This window comes from Tenrec ecaudatus, chromosome 1 (assembly GCF_050624435.1).
Source record: "Tenrec ecaudatus isolate mTenEca1 chromosome 1, mTenEca1.hap1, whole genome shotgun sequence".
Taxonomy (NCBI): domain Eukaryota; kingdom Metazoa; phylum Chordata; class Mammalia; order Afrosoricida; family Tenrecidae; genus Tenrec; species Tenrec ecaudatus.
Window position 1 is genome coordinate 103,856,130 of NC_134530.1, and position 20,793 is coordinate 103,876,922.

Below are 20,793 nucleotides of genomic sequence, written 5' to 3' on the forward strand. Positions count from 1 at the left end.
TCACTGCCATCCAGTCAACTCAACTCATAGAGACCTTAGGAGACTGAGTGGAACTGCCCCTGTGAATTTCTGAGGCTGTAAAGCTTTATGTGAATAGGAAGGATCATCTTTCTCCTGCTGAGTGGCTGGTGGTTTTGAACTACTGACCTTGAGGTTAGCTGTCCAACACATAACCCATGACACCATGAGGATTCTTTAAAATCAAAAGCAGTTAGGTAATAACAGCAGCCATGAGAGTATCTGAGATTGATCAGGAGAATAGTCTAGCACCAAAGAAGATGGGAGATCCAAAGGAAAGACCTAGGGGACACCAACACTGAAGTGGTGTGAAAGGACTCATTAGTATTAACTCACTGCCACCGAGTTGATTCCAACTCACAGAGACCCTAGATGACAGGATAGAACTGCCTGTGGGTTTCCAAGTAAGAAGCTTTGTCTTTCTCCCATGGGGCAGCTGGTGTTTTCCAACTGCTGACCTTGCAGTTAGCAGTCCATTTTCAAGCCATTGGGATTTGAAAAAAAGGAGACTGAAAATTAACAATCAAGAAGGTACCAAGAGAATCCCTTACAAGATGTGATCAGTGCCTACACCTGCTACTGACAACCAGAGGCCAGAAACCCCAGGGGATTGGTCATCAGGAGCTATAAGTGAACTCTGAGAAGCAGTTTTAAAAGTTGGATGGAAGCAACTTGCAATGGGAGGTGGTAGGGGATAAGAAACTAAAGGCAATAAAGCACTCACTTTTTTTTCAAGAAGTTTTTTTTTAAGGGAGGGGCAGGTGGGTTAGATGAAAAGTTACACTTATATTTGTGAAAATAGGAACAATATAAGCATGTTTGTTGGCAGTGGAGAGAGGGCAATTATAAGCTGTAAGACCATAAAATAGATGATTTCAAAACAAAATCATATTCTTAAAATAACTCCATTTTTCATAATTATAAATACTCTTGAATAATGGTATCAGGAATGAATACAGGATCAAGTTTTCTTGGACACATAACAAATGAGAGGGTTTTTGTGCAGTGTTTCGGAAAGATGGCTTAGTTGTAAAAATTAAGCCCTTACTCATATTTTCCCATATTTTTAGTGATGTAGTTTATATTTACATAGTAAATATAAAATTACTATAAATTTTAATTTAAAATTCTAATTTTTCTCAACATGAGCAAGTGGTTTGAGGATTACCAAAATAAGCACTTTTTAATAAATCTCTACTACTTTACAAATAGAAGACTCAAGGGGGTTCTCAAATTCACTTACAGCTAAGTGTATGTAAAAATTAGTATGGAGTGCTTATGGATCTATAGGGGGTGGGGCTTGACCCACAAAACATAGACCGCCCATGTTAACTACATGGGCTGCACATTAATTACATAAACTATGGGAACTGCTACCTTGTGGCTTTACATGAGGTGGTGATTATTCCTTGAAATCATCCCACTCCATCAACCTTTATCTCCTAAGGTCTCAACAGATCCCATCTGTAATCTGGGGTAAAATACCTCACTGTCCATGGAAAACCCACACCACATTATATTAAACATCGTACTAAGGAAACCTCCTGTGGCCAGTACAAAGCTACTGCTTTGCATGAATGTGATTCGCATTCAAAATTATCCATTTTAATTGTTACAAAAAATCTACAGAGGCAACATTTCATTTGATACACACCGCAAAAACAAAAATAGAAGTGAAGGTTTAAAATCAAACATCTCAGTTTTTAAATTAATCAAACAACTTTTTTTTTTTTTTTACCGGTACAAGTACACTTTATTCATCTCAGGACAAAGCGCTGAGAAGGCTGCCTGGGCACACACATCCGGGAACCTGGGTCCCCTGGCTCCAATTTCTGACCCCGTGTTGATGACCACCACATGGTGCCATCAGCTTTTAAACACACCAACAGATATAACAACAAAAATGATTTTAAGAGAGTAGTTGGTAAAGAACTTATTTAAAATGAAGTAGATCTGTAAAGGAACAAAGTTTGCCTTATGAGAATTGTAGGAAATTTTACCTTAATTGCATCAATATAATGAACATCTCTGTGATTGAATACTTCATGGGCTCCATTTTGCAAGACAACGTTTTGACCTTCCTGAGTACCAGCTGTGCCCAAGACCTTTCCGCCATAAGCTCTCGCAATTTGACATGCTGCTATTCCAACCTGAAGCACAAAACAGAGCCCAGCAGTTTTGATTGGTTAGTCCTCCAAGCACTATTAAATATATACAATGACCTCAAGAGTCTTCCCGGTCAGACCTTGTCCTTAAGGAACTAACAGTCTAGATCAGTGGTTCTCAATCTTCCTAATGCCATGACCCTTTAATAGTTCCTCATGTGGTGGTGACCCCCCCCCCCCAACCATTAAATTATTTTCGTTGCTACTTCACAACTGTAATTTTGCTATTGTTATGAATTGGGCACCCCATGTGAAGGGTCATTCGACCCCCAAAGGGGTCAAGACTCACAGGTTGAGAACCGCTGGTCTAAATCAAGAAATAAGAAAAACAATAGCTGGATTTTATTGAACACTTAACATGAACACTGTACCACATAAAGTACTTTGTCTATACAGATATATGAATATGTATACATGTATATGTACACCCCCACACACATATATATACATATATGCTGTTTAATGTCATCCTCATTAATAACCCTACAAAGTAGATGCTGTCGATAGATGAGGAAATGGGGCTTATTCCAGGTCATTCTAGAGAGGGAAACAGGAGCTGGGCCAAATCAAGCTGCAGAGCTTTAAACCAGGTTTAAACCAGGGCCCTCAAATGTGTGCTTAGCACCTACTTTATGAAGAAGGTTAGAGAAAAGATCATAAAAACATGGTCACTAACTCCGTAGTTTAATTTGCAAATACACTATTATATATGAGATGTAAGGCCTCTACCATTTCTAAGAGACAGGTAAGTGGGAAAATGGATGTATTTGTTCATATGACCAACATTTATTGAGTATGACATCATGTTTGGTGACATAGAGGGTCAGCGAAAGAGGATGAATTGTGACGAGAGGGGCTGACACAGTGGGCTCATACAGGAGGCCGGCCCAGGGCTGTTCTGTTGTACTGAGGATTTCAATGAGTTGGAACTAAGCCCATGACACTTAACACCAACAACAAATTATGTGCCATCCACAAAAGGAAGGACAATAATAAACACATTGCTAAATTAAATTCAGCAAATGGTAAACGTTGTGAGGAAAATATGAGAGATGACTAGGTTAGAAGGAGATGGGGGTGGGGGGTCTAGGTCAACTGCAGAACTGACTGAAGTAAGTGTGACCATCTAAGCACGGTGAGTGTAGGGGTTGAAGTGGAGAGGTGGGAAGGAATGGGAGAGATCAAAAGGCAGAAGGAGTGTCAATGTGGAAGGGAGTGGATGGAGACTGGGCCTGGGAGATACAGAGTGGTCAATCACACAGGACCTAGACGGTATAAGCAAAGGGTTTGGAACTTATTTAAAAGAGACAGAGAAGTATGGGGGGAAACTTTAGCAGGGAAGTGACATGCTCTTATGTAGACTTTTAAAGATTACTTCAACTATAAGTGATGCAAAAGGAATGTGGGGGGCCGGGGAAATGGGAAGAGGGCAATCAACTAGGAGAATAGTGTCTGGGTCAGACACTGGGTTGGACTAAGGTGGCAGAACTAGAAAGATAAAAAGCAGTGGAAATATAATTTAGAAACTGGGAGGTGAGGAAAAGAGAAAAACAGAGATGCCACCTTTGGCCAGATTCACTGAGTAAATTAACTGAGACAGAAAAGACTACAGAGAATCTAGTTTGTGTAAGGATCAAGAACGCTCTACAATTCAAACACGCTGAGCTACATATTGCTCATCGAAAAGGTTCAGCAATAAGCCAAGCATGGGTAAAGACACATAATTGTTCAAAGCTGGACAGAGACATTTTAAATTCGCTAGCTTAGAGGAGGCAAGTAAGGTCCGAGGACTGCATGAGATCACTGATACCAGACTACTGTGCTTGGAACAGAAAAATTTCTGGAATAGAGATAAACTAGTAACTTAATTACCTAAAAATCCTAAGATATAGATGTTTGAAATGCCAAAGGAAAGGTACAGGTGTCACATATATTTACAGCAGGGATTCTCAACCTTAGTTTCATTAACATTTTGACTGAATAGTTCTTTATTGGGAGAGACTGTGCTGTGCATTGATGTTTAGTAGCAAGCTTTGCCTAGAATGCCCTTCCCTGGTTGTGACAATCAAATGTCTTCAGATATTGCTAAGTGTCCTTGGGGGAGGCAATGAATCACATCCTTGATAACAACTGATTTTCAAAAACTTACTCCTGCTGAGTGAATTCCAATTGATGACTCTATAAAAAACACCAGACGCACTGGCATCGAGTTGATGCCAACTCACAACACCCCTATAGAACAGGGTAGAACTCACCCTGTGTGTGCCTGAGACTTTTTCCCCTTTGGAGAATAGAAAGCCTCACCTTTGTCCCTCTGAGCAGCTGGTGGTTTTGAACTGCTGAGCTTGGCATGGGTTAGCAGCACAATGGGTAAGCCCCTATAGGACAGAGTGGAGCAGCCCCTGTGGGTTTCCAAAGTGATACTCTTTAGAGTAGTAGAAAGCCTCTCTCTTTTATCTCTAATGGACAGCCTGGTAGTTTTGAACTGCTGACCTTGTGATTAGTAACCCAATGTGTAAATCCTTATGCCACCAGGGTGCCAGACAACCACTGATTTGGAGGATGGTAAAATCATGATGGGCCAAGGAAAAGAGAAAATAATTTAAATGGACACTGATGGCAGAAATGAATTAAAATTAGGACAGAAACACTGACTCTGAAAGTCATTGACATGGACCTTGAAGGCAGGGAGACATGGGAAGATGAGTTTGACTCTCGTCATGGCAGGGACTGACTTGATTTAACCCAAAACAATCAAACAAGCACATGGAACTCACAGGGAGGGAGATACATCTAATTAGATGAAACACAATACACTCGGGGTCAGCACAATTGATTTTGACCACTTTAGTTTTCAATTTTTATAAATCTAGGCCTCTAAATGAAATTTTCAACTCAAAGTTTAATGTAAATATAACTTCTCCTTATGCTTCAACTGCATTAAAGGGAGCTCAATAGTTATTTTAAAGGCACTGCTTATTTCTATTCTTCTCAACAATTACACTAGCAATATTCTTTCAATAGATTATGTACCACTCCTTCTACATATTTTGCAAACACAAAAATAGGGCACTTTCCACCGACATATCTGGATAATGGCTATGTTTGTAAATTCTACACCATTTAAAATATACAACATAATCCCCAAATCTGAATTCAAAGGGAACAGAAAGTACAAACAGAAGGAAGACAAAGCCCAGTGCTCTGTGCTCCTCTGACAGGGCAGTAAGGATCAGAAGCGCTGCTTCACACCCCAGGTCGGCAGCCTATCCCTGCCAGCCAGGGATTTAACAAACTCTCTGCCAGCCCAGAGAACAGTGCCGATTTTGCCTTTTTGAAAAAAGAAAAAAAAAAATTCACAGTGAAGCAACTGGGCTTTTTACAGGCGTGTGAAGGGACTGAAAAGAGATTTTCCTTTAAACTCTTCTCTCCCACCCCCACCTCCCCACACTGAAATCCCTTGTTCTACACAGAGCTCAAGGTGAGCTTTCTGGAAGCCGGAACAATTTAAATACATGCATTCGTTTGATAGATGCTTTAGCTGTTTAAGGTTAAGATTAATTTAACCCAAGCATGGCCTCTTCCATGAAGCCACACAATGGGAGTTTTGACAAGGCCTATAGGTCACATTTTCTCAGGTCCTAGAGAGAGAGACTCTTGATGGTTTTAGTAAATAGTAACGATCTATTAAGCCCCTCAAAATTGTTCTGTGTGAAGTACATGAGGAACTGGGTATGAAACCTTGTAAGAGTAACAGAAAAATACAATGGTTTGTTTTTTTAACCTGCCTAGCTTTAACCTTTCAGTATATCACTCCATTATTCTGGGGGCAAGGGATTATTTTCACATGGTACTTCTTTCAACTTAGCCCCCATGCCCCTGCAAAACACACAGTACTCAGAAAGGGTTAACCAGCCTCCTCAAAGCGAGCCATCTACCCTCAAACCCTTTATTTTAGAAATGTGAAATCTTGTCTCCAAAATTTTCTAAAGCCTCCACAAGCAGGATAGAGGTCATGTGGATTTCTTGTTAAATTCCAACCTCAGAACTCTAACTTTTCCTCTAAGCTCCTTAGAGGCGGATTGACAGCTGGTTTCTTGAAGAGGTTTCTGACAGCCATGTGGCTGGTGGCTGATTTCACTGAAGGGCTTATTTTATACTTCTGAATTTTCTCTTCCTCCCCTCTCACCCAACATTAGCATTTTAAGCCATAGGTTGTGGTGTTAAGGACACAGTTGTACACCGTGCGCTCCATGAATGTCATCAAAGCGCAGCAGGCAAGTCAAGGCAGGAACGAGAGACAGGACTAGGAATTCACAGGGCGGCTTTGCAGTTCTGTCTGGCGCTACCTTGTAGGTAAAGCTTTAATGAGCCTCTGTTTCCTTATCTGCGGGAATGTGGAATTAATATTAACCTAAAAAGAGCTGTTTAAAATTCAGTAAACAGTCTTTTAATAGATGCTACTTGGAAGCAAGCAAGCAGGAGGGCAGATTGTCTTGGTCCACACTCAACACAGGTACAAATCCTAAGACTACATTTTTGATGCGGTAGTATTGACCAAACAATGCGAAACGACTGACAGAAGGATTACTGTATATACTTGTGTATAAGCCAAGTTTTTCAGCACATTTTAATGCAGTTTTTGTGGTTAAAATTAGGTAACCCGGCTGATATTTGGGTCAGCTTATACCCAAGTATATGTGGTACCTTCAGAAGCAACTTCACTATAGAAAAGAAAATGGCACCCTTCACTGTATTTATAACTGTAGCTTTGAAAAATCACTAAAAGAAATATAATAGAAAGCCCACAAAGCTCTCTGACAATAAACTTAAAAGGATAAAATAAAAATACTTACTCCTCCACTTGCCCCATGAACCAAAACTGTTTCTCCAGCTTTCACACGAGCACTGGTGGGATGGGAAAAAACACACACACAAAGGTTCCATCACTTTATTTTTTGAAGCTAATTAAGCTGAGATGCTCTTCATTATGTTTAATGAAGTTCTTCCCCCAGATTGGCTAGCATTTACCCCAAGAGAAAATTCATCCCTCCATCCAACCCAAAACTCTTCCCCAAGTGCCATGGGATCAAACAATGGTCCTTCATGGCCATTGGTAAAGAAACGTCTTTTCCTCCGTTTCTTCATCCCTTCTCTTTCCTTTCCTTCCTTCCTAACTTACCCCCATTGTTCCGTCCTATTCCTCACGCATTCACACAACAACGATTTCTATGTGACAAAGAATCCTGAGAGTACAAATGGTTTGTAGTAAGCCATTAACTAGAAGGTTGACCCACCCAAGACACTGTGGACGAAAGGCCGGGCGATCTGCTTCCAGAAGCTCACAACCATGAAAACCCTGTGGAGTGCAGTTTTACTCCACAATGCGTGGACTTGCCCAGCCAGAAGAGACTCTGAGAAAAGGGTTTCAGCTGTGTGTGTGTGTATGTGTGTGGTTGCATCATGTGCTAGGTCCTGGGCTGGATGGGGGGGTTGGAGGGTGGGGAGAGAGAGAGAGAGTGGTTTCATCACGTATCAGGTCCTGGGCTGGATGGGGGTGGGGGGGAGAGACAGAAAGAGAGAGAGAGAGAGAGAGAGTTTTCATCACGTGCCAGGCCCTGGGCTGCATGCTGGGACCTCATTCAGCATAGGAGTGGCTGCAGCCCTTACAGCTTCTGTTAAGTGAAATGGCAGGACCTACAGTCTCATCTCACTCATTCCCAAAGAAAAGTGTCAACACAGGTTTATTACAGCTCATCCTTTATTCTGTAGTCCAGATTAATTTCCAAGTAAACACAGGGGCTAAGCTCTTTTTCCCCAGGAGAAAATACCATTTATACTTCTCCAGGTCACCAGATATGAGGTTGTGCCAAGCCTTATGTCCACAGACCAAAATGCAATACTCACTCAGCAAAGGTACGAGAGTAATGAACAAGAAAGCCTGCCACAAAAGTACCCAGGTTACTCACTAAAGTTGCTAGGGTCTGTGGTAAAATGACATTTCATTCTTTTTACTTCTGTACATAATGTTTCTATTATGTTCTAAAAACAAGAAACAAGACAGCTTGTAGGGGGCTGGGGGAGAGCTTTAGTATTCCAGATGGATGAGTGCCAATGTCACATGGCAGCAGCTGCTACGGGATGCAGCTCAGGCTCTCCGGGAAGATCTCACTCCTTAGAACAATGCGAGTCAGGCACACTGTGGAGATGCTACACTCAAGCTGGTGAGAACACAGAAACCTGGAGTCCTGCTCAAGGCTCTGTGCCAACGGCGAACACAGGGCAATAGGGAACAGTAAATTAATGGCACTTTCTCTCACCCTCTAGCTTGGGGATTAGAGGGGACTGTGTGTGAGTTAAACTGAGGGACTAAGTGGACAAAACATGCAATACTTCTCAATGAAGTAAAACAAAAACAATCTTATAAACAAGACTACGAACACATGGTCCTAAGACCTGGGATCTAGAAGTGTGAGGAGAGAACAGGCCCACCTGCTGGCTCGCTACCGTTAGACTGCCAGGCGTTCTCTTCTCCCGCGTGTTCTGCCCCGATCGAGGAGATGGCAACGTTCACCCAAAGAAATCCCAGCACTGCCATTCCTGGATTTCCTCTCACACGGGCCACTCTCCGCGGGAGCTCAGTCTGCTCAAGAAGCCCAGCCATCCCACTTGAGAACATCAGACACCAATGAACTATACAATCCTAACTGCAGAGACACCCCTAGGCCTCAGAAGAGCCGTGTCTGCCCACTCGGTGCTTTTGGCCACATGCCCTCTTTCCTACATGGCCCACATATGTCCCCAGCTTCTTTCTCACCAGTGCTCTCCTGTCCTTTCAGCTGTTGCATTTTGCCACCAGCACTCCAGGCCTAGGCTAATGACAACATTTACCCTCTTGCTACTTTATCCCAAAGGCTGAGCACTGGAGAAGAACGTCATTGAACTATGCATGTTGGTGCCAGTTCCATTCTCAAAAGATCACTATAACTTAATTAGGAAAAGAAATGGGGTCACGATGAGCTTCCCACACTCCTGACCCACAGACATTTCTATAAGGATACCATCTTTACCTCTCCTAGGCTTAACGGCTGACCGATCTTTTTTACTAGAAACCAAATTCTCTACCTCTGTCTCAGACCTTTCTACCTTGCCTCACATACGATTTGCTCAACCAGCGATTGCTTCTTCTGTGACAACTTTAATCTCTTTCTCTCCACATGGTCTTTTCACCAAGCTACAAACATGCTTAAGTACATCCTAAGAGAAGCCATCTTTGTCCCCATTGTTGCCATTCGGTGCAATCAAGTTGGTTCCAACTCCCAGCGATCGCGTGCACAATAGAACACAATCCTGCCCAGTTCTCCCCTTCCTCATAATGGTTGCTATATTTGAGTTCATGGTTGCTGCCACCAGGCCAAACCATCCCACTGAAGACCTTCCTCTTTTTCACTCTTACTTGACTATGCCTGATGTCCTTCTCCAGAGACTTGACCTTCTGATAAAATATCCAAAGTGCATGAGACGAAGGTCTCACATTCCTTGCTTCAAATGAATACTCTGGTTGCATTTCTTCCAAAACAAAGTTGTTCATCCTTCTGGAAGAAGAACCTAAAACTAAACCATTGGGTCAATTCTGACCTTATAGGACAGAGTAGAACTCTCTCCATGGGATTTCTGAGGCTGCAAATCTTTACAGGACTAGAAAGCCTCATCTTTCTTTCCTGGAGTAGCTGGTGTGTTTGAATTGATCCAGCAGGGTTTCCTACAAAAACAAACAAACAAACAAAAAACCCTAGTGGCACAGTGGTCATGCATTGAGCTGTGATCCACAAGATCAACAGTTCGAAAACCACCAGCTGCTCTGCAGGAGGAAAACCGGTTTTCTACTCCTGTAAAGAGTTACCATTCCGGGAAAGAACAGAGGCAGTCCTACCTGGTCCTATAGGGTTGCTATGAGTCTACATTGAATTGGTGATAGTGAGTTTGGGTTTGGGTTTGAGTTCGCATTCAATAAATTGAATTCCACTTTGTTCCTCAACCCATTCCATTCAACCTCTGCCACATCAATCTACTGAAAGTAATCTAAAGCTACCAATGATCTCTGAATTGCCAAACCCAACTGATAGTCTCTTAAATAGAATTCATGGAAGCATTTGACAGATGGATTTCTCTCTTTTAGTCCAACATTAACTGTCACCACTAGAGATGCCAATTTAAAATTTTAAACATGAAACTCTTAATATATGTCAGTTTCTGTGCTGTTTTACATGCATCATCTCATTTCATTCTCACCTCACTCTATAAAGTAAATGCTGTTAATAATTGTGTTTCACAAATCAGAAAACGATAGCTGAGACAGAGAAACAACTGGACCCCTAGTCACTCAGCTAGTGGACAGTGAGAACAGTATTCTAACCCAGATCTGTCCTTAACTTACTCTCTGTCTTGCACTTACTCTTATACTAGGATATTTAGATGTGTTTGATCTTGGGATGTTCTCCCCAAGACTGTCCCCTCTTCCAGGGACTATCCTCGGAAATGCTAGGGGACCCAGGTGTTCCCTGGGTTTCATACCCATTCTATATTTCTATGCCTTATTATCTTGTCCAATATCACGTATGTGCTGATAACTTCACGTTTCTGCCTCTAAATTTTAAGCTTCAGATCCCTAAACTCAACAGACTGCTAGCCGTCTCCGTTAGGGTATCTATCTCTGAGCTTCGAGCCAAAGCCGGACTTATCATTCCCTTTGGAACGTAGTATTCATTTGTTTCAGTGAGATACTACCCAAGTGCGGACTATGCTTAAGCCTTCCTGTCGCTTTCACCAAACAATTGATAAAAATCCTGATTTTGTCTTCCTAAATAGCTGTCATTTTTTCTTCCTCCCTTTTACCAGGTCCCCTGCTCTTGTCCACAGGTGTTTTATCTGAAGGAGAATTTACAGGAACCTCCTAACTGTCTCCATCCTATCCTCAAATTCATCCTTCACACAGCAGATAAGTGATCTAGGTAAAACAAAAAAATCTCAGTAAAACAATTCATAGCTCCCAATCTCTTTCTCTCTTTTTTACAAGTATTATAATCATTTCTTTAATATAAAGAGTCAAGTGCTGACAGCTAGCATCATTGCTCCCATGCATTATTTTTAATTATTTTATTGGGGGCTCATACAACTCTTATCACAATCCATACATATATCAATTGTATAAAACATATTTGTACATTCGTTACCCTCATCATTCTCAAAATTTTGCTCTCCACATAAGCCCATGGCATCAGCTCCTCATTTTCCCCTCCATCCCCGCTCTCCCCTCCCTCGTGAACCCTTGATAATTTATAAATTATTATTTTGTCATATCTGACACTGCCCAACGTCTCCCTTCACCCACTCTTCTGTTGTCTGTCCCCCAGGGAGGAGGTCACATGTAGATCCTTGTAATCAGTTCCCCCTTTCCAACCCACCCTCCCTCTACGCTCCCAGTATTGCCACTCACACCACTGGTCCTGAAGGGATCATCCACCCTGGATTCCCTGCATTTCCAGTTCCTATTTGTACCAGTGTACATCCTCTGGTCTAGCCAGATTTGTAAGGTAGAATAGGGATCATGATAGCACGGGGGGTGGAAGCATTTAGGTACTAGAGGAAAGTTGTATGTTTCATCGTTGCTACACTGCACCCTGACTGGCTCGTCTCTTCCCTGATGTCCAACCTTCCAATCGCTTATAGAACAATGTGTGAAATCTATACTCTACGTTTTTGTAACTCGGAACTTACCAATGAGAGGACTATGTTCCAGCCTTATCCTTTGCCTCTTTTTGTCTCAAAAGCTCCTATGCAACAAAGCCAACTTGCTATCCTCTTCCAATGTGACACACTGTTCTCCCCGTGCTCCACGCTGTTCTCATCACCAAAAACTCCTTCTGCTCTTCCGCAGGCTAGCTTCTTTCTGATATTTTCAAACAGCTGCAAGATCAGTTAAAATGCTGTTTCTCAGGTTCCAGCCCGAAAAACTGGCAAGCAGACCCAGGACAGGGCACTGGATTGTACTTCTGAATTATTGCTCACATGATTCTGATGTGCAACAGGATTGTGGAGCCAGGGCTTTAAGTGATGCCAAGCCTCCCACCCTACTAAGAAGCCCTGTCTGATCACCATCGGCACACACTTGTGAGCCGCATCTCTACCACTGCAGCTTCCGCGTCCTATGCACCTATTGTTCCTCTTACATCATCTCCCTTGCTAGAGCATACGCATCTTGAAAACAAAGAACATTTTGCTCCTCAGTGTATCCCCAGTGATGAGCAAGCCCCTCCAAATGAGCAGTTTCCACTCCATAAATGCTTAATGGTAAGCAACTGGTAAGCCAAAGTGACAGGCAGGTGGAGGGACAGATGGCAGGAGGAAGGTGGTTAATATCGCCCTTCTTTGGTGCTAGTTCTATTTGGCAGCGCATGCTATTACCTGTGGAGTAGAGCTCGGCATGCAGTGAAGTAAGGGACACCGATGGCAGCTCCTAGCTTAAAGTCCAGCTTTTCTGGCAGTGAGTAAACCATGTCTTCGGCCGCAACAGCGTACTCTGCGTAGCCCCCAGAGACTGTGCTGACAGTGAACACTCTGTCACCTTTCTAGGGGAAGAGATCAATTAATAAATGCATCAGGATTCAAAGAGAAGTCAAACCAGGCACAATCCTTTATAACACAACCTTTGTCAAAAAACAAGTGACTATATGCTGTTGTCTCTTAAAACTGATGGGCATCGAGTCCATTCAAATTCACTGTGACCCTGTATAGAAGTTCCTGAGGCTGTGTATCTTTCTGGGAGTGACAAGCCTCTTCTTTCTCCTGTGGGTCAGCTGGTGGGTTTGAACTACTGATTTTGCAGTTATCAGTCCAGCACTTAACCCACAGTGCCGCCGGGGTTCCTTTGTTGTCTACTTATTAGATCTAATAAAAATAACTTTTAATAATATTCAAATTTTATAATGTTTTAGTAATGGGAACCTGTGGGAAAAAAAGATTAAAGAAAATTTTAAAACATTAAAGAAATAATAAACATTAAAGATTAAAGGAGAACCCTCAGATGCCATAATGATAAAGATGACTGACCTTTATAGAGAACTTTTCTTGCTAGGTACTACATATAGTATCTTCTTCCTAGTGCCTAATTTGATATTCAAAACAACCTATAAAGTGGGTACTTTTATTATCTCCAATTTATATTAATCCCACTATATAGAAGAGGAATTTTATAAAGAAGTTCACCAATTTGCTCAAAGTCAAGTAGTTAGAAAATGTGTGATAGCACAAACCATTATTAGCTGTTAAAAATGCTGGACACAAATGATGTATGCACGGATTGTGAAAAGAATTGTATGTATCCCTAATAAAATGATTTTTTTTAATGCTGCAGGAGAGAAACAAATACCATGTAGTCTCCTCTACAGACCAAACATGAATTTCTTCACTTCTGCATATCCACCACTTTTCATCCCTGCACCACATAGCAAAAAACAAACCTAGGATCTTGTCAGCAGGATAGGACAGGCCAGGCTTCTTCACTTGTCACACCACTAGGAACAGCAAACTCTCAGTACGTCTACTGAATCTTTGTCATTCAGAAGCACACATATGAATGAGGTAGAGGTAAGGCACTCTACAGGCATAAGCCTAATATGACTTGAACAGTAGGAGAAATAAACCTGCCCACTACAAAGACCTCCCTTAGCCCCTCTTTCATGAAAACAAAAATAATGATTCTTTAACAGGAAGGATATTAAGACAATACCTGCTCAAATATCTATAGTGTATAGCTAAGAGATCTGAAAAATCACAGCACTTGTACAGAAGGACAAAGAAGGAGTTTGAAAGGTATCTAGGAATCAGGCAAGCATTACCAGCTTAATAGTGCTGTCTGCAAATGGTCTAGAATAACCATGGCAAGATTAACCTTGTTTCTACAGCTTAAAAGATATGTTGAACTGATCTCAATACAATCCAAATATTTATTAAGAACCCACTATCTAGAAAATGTTGCTTTACTTCTATATGGAAAAATACTAGCAAGACACTCTGTAATCTCTAGCATCAGGTTTTCCTGCTTCCGATGAGGATTATTATTGTTAATAGAATTCCTTGTATAACATAAAGAAATGCTTCCATATAGTTGAATCTTAGTAAATGTTTGAACTGTATTGAAACCAACTCAAACAGGCAGTCCAAGACTATAGTCTTCAGAATGAATTGTACCTGAATACGGAGAAACAGAAATCCTCACAATCGGACTGATAACTGATAAACAGAAAAAAACTGGAGTTGCTAATAAATCCACTCTACTTGAATGAGCAAGTTAATGGAAACAGTGGTCAATATACTAACCAGTGTATTTCACTGGGAAAATCTGCTGCAAAGCTCTCTTAAAGTGTTAAAAACCAAAGATGTCACCTTAATGAGTAACATTAAGGCCCATCTGACCCAAAGCTGGCCTTTCCTTCATATGCATGGGAAAGTTAGATAGCAAAAAAGGAAGACAGAGAAACAATGTGTTCAAACTGTTGTGTTGATGAAGACCCCTGAGTGCACTGCAGAGTGGGAGAAGAATGAGCCACTCCATCTGAAAATAAATACACGCAGAATCCTCCTTAGGAAGATGGCAAGATGTCAGCTCACTTACTCTGGACATGCCACTCTAATGTGAAGATGGTGCACGATGGAGCAATATTTCATTCTGTTAGATATAGTCGTCAGGAGAGACGGTGCAGACACAACAGCAACTAACAATAGCAGCCTCAGGCATCCTAAAATCTTGGAGGAGGGAGATTAAGATGATAGAAATAATTATAAAATGGGAAAAATATGATCGTCATCAGAGTATTTAAAAAAAGATTTTTAAACTGAGGAAATCAAAAATATTGTCATTGAGAAGCTAATATATGAAGGATAGTACATTTTGAAAACTAGAATTTGGAAAAGTTATTACAGGAAAAGGGAGCAGTAATTTGGCATTAATTTAAGTCTCCCGGAGAGATATATTTATGTTCTAACTCCAGTACTCGTGGATGTGACTTTATTCAGAAATTCAAAATTTTTCAAGTATGATTAAGTTAACATGAGGTCATATTGAAATGCAATGTGTCCCAAGTCAAAATGATTATAAAATAGGAGAAAAGACACACAGAGAGCAAGAGAGAGAGAGAGACAGTAGGAAGATGGCCATGTAATGACAGAGACAGACATTGGAGTCATGCTGCCACAGGCTAGGAAAGATGAGAAAGGATCTTCTTTGAGCTTTCACAGAGATTTAATCTTCTGATACCCTGAACTGAAACTTCAAGCCCCTAAAAGTATGAGATAATACATTTATGTTGTTTTAAGCCACACAAATTTTAGTAATTTGGAATAATTGTCTTATGAAACTAAGAAAGAGAGGCATGAATAACTGCTGAGAAATTACCTGCATTTATACCCAGTAAACAAGTAGTTCAGTACATGGTATGTTGAAGAGACAGACTAGAAAAAGATTAATGTGGAAGTGTAAACTCTACCGAACTCATGTTTATGACTTCCATTTTAATTCTGCCAAGCAGAAGAGCCAATTTGAACAAAGATACTGCGATGAAAGAACATAAATGTGTTGGGAATGACAAGCAACTCGTTATTAAAACATAACCTACAGGGTGAGAGAGTAAGAAATGAGAATGGAAAGACAGATGGAAGAGAGCATGGAGTATTATTTCATAACAGAATGAGTTTCAAAGATAGCTTGAAGACTATAAGGATTTATTAAAACCAAAACACATGCTAAACCCATGGCCATCAAACTGCCTCCTGCACATAGCATTACCATGCCAGGTTTTCAAGACTGAAACAGACACTCATCTTTAACCTATAGAGCAGCTGGTGGGTTTGAACTGCTGACCTTGCAATTAGCAGCCCAACACCCTAACCCACAGCACCATCGGGGATGAAAGCAAGAATTAAAACAGAGGTGTAATACAACCAAGTTCACATTTTTGAAAAAATACTCCTTGACTAAGGACAAATTTGAGGAGGATAAAAGGAGGGTAGTATTTACTAGAGAAATTCCTGGTGGTTAGTGATTATTTATTCATTGGGCTGTGAGCTGCAATGTCAGTAGTTTGAAACCACCAGCAGCTCCTCAGGAGACAAATGAGGCTGGAAAAATGTTCCAACCTCTGAAACTCACAGTTGCAGTTCTACCCTATGAGTTGACGTTGACGAGGTGGCAATAAGTTGGGTTTTTTTTTCATAGAAATTCAGATAAAAATCATTTTCATGGATTGAATTGCATCCCCCCAATATGTGCCAACCTAGCTGAACCATAATACGCTGGTTTAGCAGTAATATAATGATGTATATGATGGATATATAAGGATCCTTTATAATGAAATCTGATGTGATAAATCAAAACAAGGATCAAGGACAAGATGCAACAACCTTAATTGCATCATGGCCCTGATCAAAAGGGGAGTTTTCCTGAGTGCAGCCTGCAACACCTTTTATTTTTTAAGAGATAAAGAAACAGAGAAGTTAGCAAATATCAGAAGGACCTCATACCACCAAGAAAGAAGAGCCAGGAGGAGAGTCCATCCTGGGATCTAGCCTCCCTACACTAAGAAATTCCTAGACCCAGGAGGAAATTGCTGCCAGGACACATGGAGATCTTCAAGGAAGGTCCACAAATCCACAAATGTTGAAAGGAGCCAAAGGCCTATCCCCAGAGCCAACACAGAAAGCCTTCCCCTAGAAATGGCACTTTGAATTTAGACTTCAAGCACCTTGTTTATGTAGGGGATTATGCATTGAGCTGCTAATGGTAAAGTCAGCAGTTCAACCCATGGGTCGGAATTGAAGCGATGGCAGTGAGCTTTTGCATTGCCACATAGGAGAGAGGTCAGGCTTTCTACTTCGGTCAAGAGCTACAATCTTGGAACTCCACAGGGGCAGTTCTAGTCTATCCTATGGGATCACTAAGAGTCAGATTTGACTCTAGAGCAGAGAGTTTGGTTTGGGTTTGGAGGTTGACCATGTGGATTCAACACTCTCCAACAGAACTTCTTTGATGATGGAAATGTCGTACATCCAAAGAAGGTACATAATACAAGAAGCTAAGGTCAAAGTAGGCAGAAAGCTGAGGCATCACGAATAATTACACATCCAGAGGAAAAGAGCCCTGAAAACGGATGTCGACATCAGAAGAGGGGAGAAGAGCAGGAGACAATGAAGTCACAGAAGCTGAAGAAAAAGATTTTTCATAAGAAAAATAAGTATCTGAGAATGTCAAAAGTCACGGAAAAGTCAAGAAAGATAATGACATAAAAGGGCCCATTAACTTCAGCCATATAGAGGCCATTAGTAACATTAGCAAGAATCATTTCAGTGCAGTCATGAGGGCAGAAGTCAGAAAGCTGTAGGAATTTGCCCGTCGTCCTATGCAGGGGCCACGTTAATCTTCTCTGTGTCGCTTCAGTTCTGGTAAATGTCCTGCCAAAGTTGATTAGGTCAAGGAATTATGAGGAAGGATGCTAGACTACAGATATACTATCTATGGTTTATGTGCCTTTTGGAATATAAATAACAAAAGCCATGATCCTAACACTTTCATCGACTCAGTCACCTTCGTCTGAGTCAGAGCTCTAAAAACTATATGGCGACCTTGCATTTTCTCATCTTTTACTTATTTCACAAGAGAATTAACCTTCCCTTTATTCTGTGAAGCTCAATCTATACAAAGGATTGAAAATCATGTTGTCATGTGTATTACAAGGGTTAGAAAATAGCATAATTTCTGTGTATGTTTTCTTTTCTTGTGAATTTCTGTTAAATCAAAAGGGATCACAGTTCAAGTTTATGGGAAGAAATTACACAGACTGTATCCCCAACAATGAAAACAAAAAGGCATCTGAATAAAAAGCACTTTCTTTTTTGACTAGAGGAGTCCCCCAAGTGGCAAAATGGATGTAAGATGCAATATGCAATGGCGGTCTTTTAAATTCTTAAATATAGATACACTTTACAGTTATGTTTTAAGCCCAAACAGAAATTATTAAAGATACATTACCTTGAAAGTAGATACATTATTTCCAATAGCTTCTATTACTCCAGCCACATCCGAGCCAGGAGTATAAGGCAAGCTTGGTTTCCGACTATAAGTACCAGATCGAATATATGTCTCCACTGGGTTTACACCACATGCATGGACTTTTATTAGAACCTGAAAGGACAATGTATTTTAGTTCACATAGAGAGACATTCGGGCAATTATTCAGTATTATACAAGGACTGTGCTGATTACGAGATGTATAAAAATGAAATCAAAGTAACAAAAACCAGGCCCTAATCTTCAACAAGCTCATCTTCTACTGCAGTAAATGAAAATGTAATTGCAAAGATAAGGCAAAATGGCTTCTACCATCAAGTCAATTCTCACTCATCGTGATGGCTTTGTATAAGGTTTCTGAGACACTGAATCTTTTCAGGAGCAGACAATCTCATTTTTCTTCTAAAGAATGGATGGTAGTTTTGAAATATCAAACTTGTAGTCAGCAGTCCAACACCTAACCTCAAATATCACCAGGGCTCCTTTGAAAATATAATGTATGAAACATTGTTGGGGATGTGCTTCAGCGAGCTCTATTTGAAATAAAACCTATTTCCTATTCATCCTGAGTAAATAAGAAAAGTTTTATATTCTGGTTTCTTTCACAGATACGAGTAGCAAAAGAGTCACTCTAAAACTCATTGTCATGATTTTCCACTCATAAAAACCCTGTAGGACAGAGTAGTACTCCCTCTGTGGGTTTCCAAGACTGTAAATTATTAGGGGAGTAGAAAGTCTTTTCTTTCGCCCCTGAGCAGTTGGTAGATTTGAACCTGGAACTGCTAACCTTGTGGCTAGCCTCCCAAGGTGTTGCAGGTCAAAGAGATAAAATGTGGAAAGCCAGAAGGACTGAGAGGGCTCCACAGAGAATCCAGATAGAACACGATGTTGATACAACACCCTTAGAGGAAGGGGTATGAATCCGCGAAGCCAGCCTCCAGCTAAACTGAAAAAACTCTCAAAAGGTTTGCTAAGGAAATTAGATTCTGGAACCATGGGAGATACCTTAAAACACACATAATTTTGAATTAAAGGTATATTGTTGTTAAAGTCATCACATATAATTAAACTCTACATTTGCATTCTATGAAAAGATGCAAAAAAGCTTACAAATAGAAAAAATTTGTTTCCCTACTGATCTTAAAATGCTAAAAGTCTATAACAAAATACTTTATGCAAAACTACTTAGAATATGACTTCATTCAAAATAATTGAGGCATTCCATTGCATGGATGACTCTTGGCTATAAGTTTTTCCTATAGTCAGAGCTTTTCATACTTCTGTTACTAACTGCTGGAAGTGTGTTAACTCAGAGTTCATACATATGAACAATACAAATTTTGTCTTAACCCAATGCCTTAAAAATTATTGAGCCTGCTTTTACTGAACTTGTTAAATGTGCTATATGTTCACATTCGGTGTCATTATTGCCCATTTTAAACTACTTGTTTCCACCTGACGGTCTTTTGGTGTTGGCTGTGCAACATCTGATTGGAGTTTCAGCACTTCTGGTCCACCAAATTCAAAAACTCTAATAGCTCTCATCAACTTCTGTCCAGTTGCCATGGGGATCTAGATACTAAAAAAAAAAAATCAATGTATTATCATATTGTATCTAGGCTGTCACTGTGTTTTCTCCCTTGGGGGGAGCAGATCAAATAATGTCTCAACCAACATTTTAAATCATGAGCCTACTACTGATCTCATTTCATGTTTAAAGACCTTTCATGTTACAAATCCTTCAGCTACAAAGCAAAACACTTAATACTCGTCCTGTAGGCATTCAGTGCCTTCAACAAGAAAATCAAACACACAAACAAAAACATCTGGATAGACACCCTACAGCTTAGGTATCCTTTTGTGCACACTTCAGTGACAATTTCTTGGAATATTTAGAAACTAATGAAAGTTATATTTGATATTAGATGGAAAAAACCTCCTTTTGTCCCATTATTATTTTAAATGTAGAAAAAAATTTTAAAAGAGCAAATAAATGGTTACATACCATCTAGTTTTAACAAAGCTTAGCATTTTAATATCTAAAATTTTACATAATTGAAATGCCCATGCCCAATCCCAACAACTCTTCCACAGGAGGATGATGAAGCAGGCTGCTCCCATAACAATTACTGTCTGGGAAACCCTATAGAAAGTCACTATAAGTTGGAATTGGTTGGATAGTTGTGGGTGCGCCTATCTTCAAGGAGTCCGGGTGAAGCAGTGGTTAAATGCTCAGCTCCATTAAGGGGGAAATGCACTAAAAATGAAAACCCTTGCTTTGTGTACATAATCTTTTGTAAAGTACAAGATTAAGCTGGCCTTGCTATCTTACTGCTATTAACATTAAAATGAAAAAACAAATCCTCAGAATTAACAAACCCAAAGGCAAAAAAAATTTACATATAAACTTATATTTGCTGCAAAACCAAAAGTCACTGCCATTGAGTCAATTCCAACTCAAAGCCACCCTATAAGACAGGGTGTAGAACT

The 20,793-nt window shown here is 40.4% G+C and overlaps 1 protein-coding gene across 2 annotated transcripts in view; it reads right to left on the minus strand.

Moving 5' to 3' along the window:
- The window catches only part of CRYZ (crystallin zeta), a 33,042-nt gene that overhangs the window by 7,106 nt on the left and 5,143 nt on the right, over nucleotides 1–20,793 (minus strand). The window contains exons 2-6 of one of the 2 annotated variants that reach the window (XM_075557338.1): nucleotides 18,265–18,417; nucleotides 14,857–14,987; nucleotides 12,648–12,811; nucleotides 7,040–7,091; nucleotides 2,019–2,168 (exon numbers count right to left, since the gene is read on the minus strand). In XM_075557338.1, the coding sequence (XP_075413453.1) occupies nucleotides 2,019–2,168; nucleotides 7,040–7,091; nucleotides 12,648–12,811; nucleotides 14,857–14,865 (375 nt within the window). In that variant the 5' untranslated portion in view covers nucleotides 14,866–14,987; nucleotides 18,265–18,417. Of the gene's footprint in view, nucleotides 1–2,018; nucleotides 2,169–7,039; nucleotides 7,092–12,647; nucleotides 12,812–14,856; nucleotides 14,988–18,264; nucleotides 18,418–19,758; nucleotides 19,883–20,793 lie in introns of both variants that reach the window. The other variant, XM_075557335.1, reaches the window with a different exon arrangement.